At 37.4% G+C, this 4,811-nt stretch overlaps 1 protein-coding gene across 1 annotated transcript; it reads left to right on the top strand.

Moving 5' to 3' along the window:
• The first annotated feature begins 3,602 nt into the window (after nucleotides 1-3,602).
• Nucleotides 3,603-4,529, top strand: LOC142748475 (olfactory receptor 1468-like). The gene has a single exon (XM_075855565.1). It carries the CDS (start codon nucleotides 3,603-3,605, stop codon nucleotides 4,527-4,529), a length of 927 nt encoding a protein of 308 aa, XP_075711680.1.
• Nucleotides 4,530-4,811: the final 282 nt, after the last annotated feature.

Genomic DNA, 4,811 nt, shown 5'->3' with positions numbered 1-4,811 from the left:
TATAATTATATACAGAAGATACCCAGGTTATACCAGCATGCTCTATATCACTATATACTAGAAGATGTATAACTTATACCAGCTGTACATATATAATTATATACAGAAGATACCCAGGTTATACCAGCATGCTCCATATCACTATATACAAGAAGATGTATAACTTATACCAGCTGTACATATATAATTATATACAGAAGATACCCAGGTTATACCAGCATGCTCCATATCACTATATACAAGAAGATGTATAACATACCAGCTGTACATATATAGTTATATACAGAAGATGCCCAGGTTATACCAGCATGCTCCATATCACTATATACAAGAAGATGTATAACTTATACCAGCCGTACATATATAATTATATACAGAAGATACCCAGGTTATACCAGCATGCTCCATATCACTATATACAAGAAGATGTATAACTAATACTAGCTGTCCATATATAATTATATACAGCAGATACCCAGGTTATACCAGCATGCTCCATATCACTATATACAAGAAGATGTATAACTTATACCAGCTGCACATATATAATTATATACAGAAGATCCCCAGGTTATACCAGCATGCTCCATATCACTATATACAAGAAGATGTATAACTTATACCAGCTGTACATATATAATTATATACAGAATATACCCAGGTTATACCAGAATGCTCCATATCACTATATACAAGAAGATGTATAACTTATACCAGCTGTACATATATAATTATATACAGAAGATACCCAGGTTATACCAACATGCTCCAAATCACTATATACAGAAGATGTATAACTTATACCAGCTGTACATATATAATTATATACAGAAGATACCCAGGTTATACCAGCATGCTCCATATCACTATATACAAGAAGATGTATAATTTATACCAGCTGTACATATATAATTGTATACAGAAGATACCCAGTTTATACCAGCATGCTCCATATCACTATATACAAGAAGATGTGTAACTTATACCAGCCGTACATATATAATTATACACAGAATATACCCAGGTTATACCAGCATGCTCCATATCACTATATACCAGAAGATGTATAATTTATACCAGCTGTACATATATAATTATATACAGGAGATGCCCAGGTTATATCAGCATGCTCCATATCACTATATACGAGAAGATGTATAACTTATACCAGCTGTACATATATAATTATATACAGAAGATACCCAGGTTATACCAGCATGCTCCATATCACTATATACAAGAAGATGTATAATTTATACCAGCTGTACATATATAATTATATACAGAAGATACCCAGTTTATACCAGTATGCTCCATATCACTGTATACAAGAAGATGGATAACTTATACTAGCTGTACATATATAATTATATATAGGAGATACCCAGGTTATACCAGCATGCTCCATATCACTATAAACAGGAAGATGTATAACTTATACTAGCTGTACATATATAATTATATACAGGATATACCCAGGTTATACCAGCATGCTCCATATCACTATATACAAGAAGATGTATAACTTATACCAGCTGTACATATATAATTATATACAGGAGATACCCAGGTTATACCAGCATGCTCCATATCACTATATACAAGAAGATGTATAACTTATACCTGCTGTACATATATAATTATACACAGAATATACCCACGTTATACCAGCATGCTCCATATCACTATATACAAGAAGATGTATAACTTATACCAGCTGTACATATATAATTATATACAGAAGATACCCAGGTTATACCAGCATGCTCCATATCACTATATACAAGAAGATGTATAACTTATACCAGCTGTACATATATAATTATATACAGAAGATACCCAGGTTATACCAGCATGCTCCATATCACTATATACAAGAAGATGTATAACATACCAGCTGTACATATATAGTTATATACAGAAGATGCCCAGGTTATACCAGCATGCTCCATATCACTATATACAAGAAGATGTATAACTTATACCAGCTGTACAGAGATAATTATATACAGAAGATACCCAGGTTATACCAGCATGCTCCACATCACTATATACAAGAAGGTATATAACTTGTACCAGCTGTACATATATAATTATATACAGAAGATACCCAGGTTATACCAGCATGCTCTATATCACTATATACAAGAAGATGTATAACTTATACCTGCTGTACATATATAATTATATACAGAAGATTCCCAGGTTATACCAGCATGTTCCATATCACTATATACAAGAAGATGTATAACTTATACCTGCTGTACATATATAATTATATACAGAAGATACCCAGGTTATACCAGCATGTTCCATATCACTATATACAAGAAGTTGTATAACTTATACCAATTGTACATATATAATTATATACAGAAGATACCCAGGTTATACCAGCATGCTCCATATCACTATATACAAGAAGATGTATAACTTATACCAGCTGTACAGAGATAATTATATACAGAAGATACCCAGGTTATACCAGCATGCTCCATATCACTATATAGAAGAAGATGGATAACTTATACTAGCTGTACTTATATAATTATACACAGAATATACCCACGTTATACCGGCATGCAACATATCAATATATAGAAAATTATATACCAGAAGATTGGCACATCAGGGGAGTGAAGTTACCAGCATCGCATCACATCTTTGGGGCAGAGCAGGAGTCTGAGCATTTCCAGTACCATGAAGATTCATAGAAAAGTAAGGAGGAGTAGAAGGGAAGCTCAGAGAAGGAAATAGTGCAGCACTTTTAGTGCCGCGCTGACTAGCTCGTGGGATTGCTGAGCCATGGAGCCTGCAGTCTGCCACTGGGGTGTCAAAGTTAGCAGTGAGGATCTAAAAAAAAGGGGAACCATGCTTGTGTACTGTACTGTATAAGAATAAGAGGGGGCCATGACTGGGGACTAGGAATTAGAGGAGAAGCCTTAATGAGGACCAGGAATGACAGGGGAGCCATGTTTGGGACCAAGGGGCGAACCAAGCTGTGAAACAAGATGTAGAGGGAGCCATGCTGGGGACTAGGAATGAGACCGGCACAATGCTGGGGATTAGAAATGAGAGGGGTAGATATGCTGTGGTTTAAAAATGAGAGAGGGAGCCATGCTAGGGATTAGGAATGACAGGGCTGTTTGTTTGTGTGTTGTACATGTTTTTTAGAGGCCCACCCCATAAAGGTCCATTTTTCTATGCAATTTTAGGTGGTCAGCCTGCAGACTGCCACTGGGGTATCAAGATTAGCAGTGAGGGGGATATAAGGAGCAGAGCCTGACTGGGGTCTACGAATGAATTGGGAATAAGTGTGAGAGGGCAGGCTCTAATGGAGACCAGGAATGACAGGGGAGCCATGCTGAGGACCAAGAGGGGATCCATGCTGGGGACCAGGTATGATAGGGGGGGGCATGCTACATTCCCAATGGATATATTGAATAAAATCAAAGAAAAATATTCTCCTATTGTCTGCTTAGTACCTGGGTGGTTGTCCTATTGTAATATTTCTCACAAAAGAAAGAATATCAAGTGCTAAGACCATTTCAGAACCAATGACTAGTCGCCCGTGCACCTGTATTTTCTTGTCCCACTAGGTAATGAACACAGTGAACGAGACAGTTGTTACCGAGTTCATCCTGCTGGGATTTCAGAGTCCTCGTCCCCACAGAAGTCTCCTTTTCCTTATTTTCCTACTTTTCTTTATGGCCACAGTTTGTGGTAACCTACTGATTATTGTCTTGGTGTCCCTATGCAAGAATCTTAGTTCTCCTATGTATTTCTTCCTAAGTCATCTCTCATCATGTGACCTTCTCCTCTCTGCAGTCATTGTCCCATTAATGCTAAACATTATATTAAGAAACAGTCGATCTGTATCTGTTTTTCAATGCTTCGCCCAATTTTACCTTTTCGGAGCCCTGGCAACGACGGAGTGTCTTCTTTTGTCTGTCATGTCCTATGACCGATATGTGGCCATATGCAACCCGCTGCAATACTCTTCAATTATGAGCTTTCCGAGGTGCGTCCATCTTGTTTTCTGGAGCTGGCTCATATCCTTTTCCATCATGTTGAACACAACCTTTCAATTGTACAAGCTGAAGTTCTGTGGACCCAACATTATTGACCATTTCTTCTGTGATCTGGCCCCTCTCCTTCGACTTTCCTGCTCAGATACATCCTTTGTAGAGCTGGAAAACCTATTGACTGGTGGCCCTGCGACTTTTCTTCCTCTAATGTATATCACCGGGACATATATGTCTATATTTGCTACTATACTAAAAATTCCTACCACCATTGGTAGGCAGAAAGCCTTCTTCACCTGCAGCTCTCACTTGACGGTGGTGTGCCTATATTATGGGGCACTCATGGGTGCCTATCTGTTCCTATCTAAAAATCAGTCTACAAATATTAACAAAATTCTTTCATTGCTCTACACAGTGATGACCCCATTAGTGAATCCAATTATTTATAGTCTTCGGAACAGAGAGATCAAAATTGCCTTTTTGAAATTACTGAATATAGAATGAAGAACCTTGTACCATGTTCCATCAAAGATGTTTTATGGGGGATTCCCGGTAAGTTCTATTGCCATGAATTTAAGGATTCAAGAACTCCTGAAGATCATAAAAGCCATTTCCATCTGGTATACACCTCATTACAAGTCACACGAGTAACGCTGAAGAGTCCTGCAACATCGACATACATCATATTTGGTTTAAATAGATGTATGGCTCAGATAGGTGTACGTATATATGTGAACATTGATGTAGATGGATATTTGGATACGTACAAGGTCTCCATGATAAGAC

The sequence above is a fragment of the Rhinoderma darwinii genome, chromosome 3 (assembly GCF_050947455.1).
Source record: "Rhinoderma darwinii isolate aRhiDar2 chromosome 3, aRhiDar2.hap1, whole genome shotgun sequence".
NCBI lineage: Eukaryota > Metazoa > Chordata > Amphibia > Anura > Rhinodermatidae > Rhinoderma > Rhinoderma darwinii.
This window is presented reverse-complemented; position numbering and strand designations above follow the sequence as displayed.

Excerpts from the sequence above, each read along its gene's own strand:
- LOC142748475 (XM_075855565.1), top strand. The coding sequence starts at position 3,603 with ATGAACACAGTGAACGAGACAGTTGTTACCGAGTTCATCCTGCTGGGA.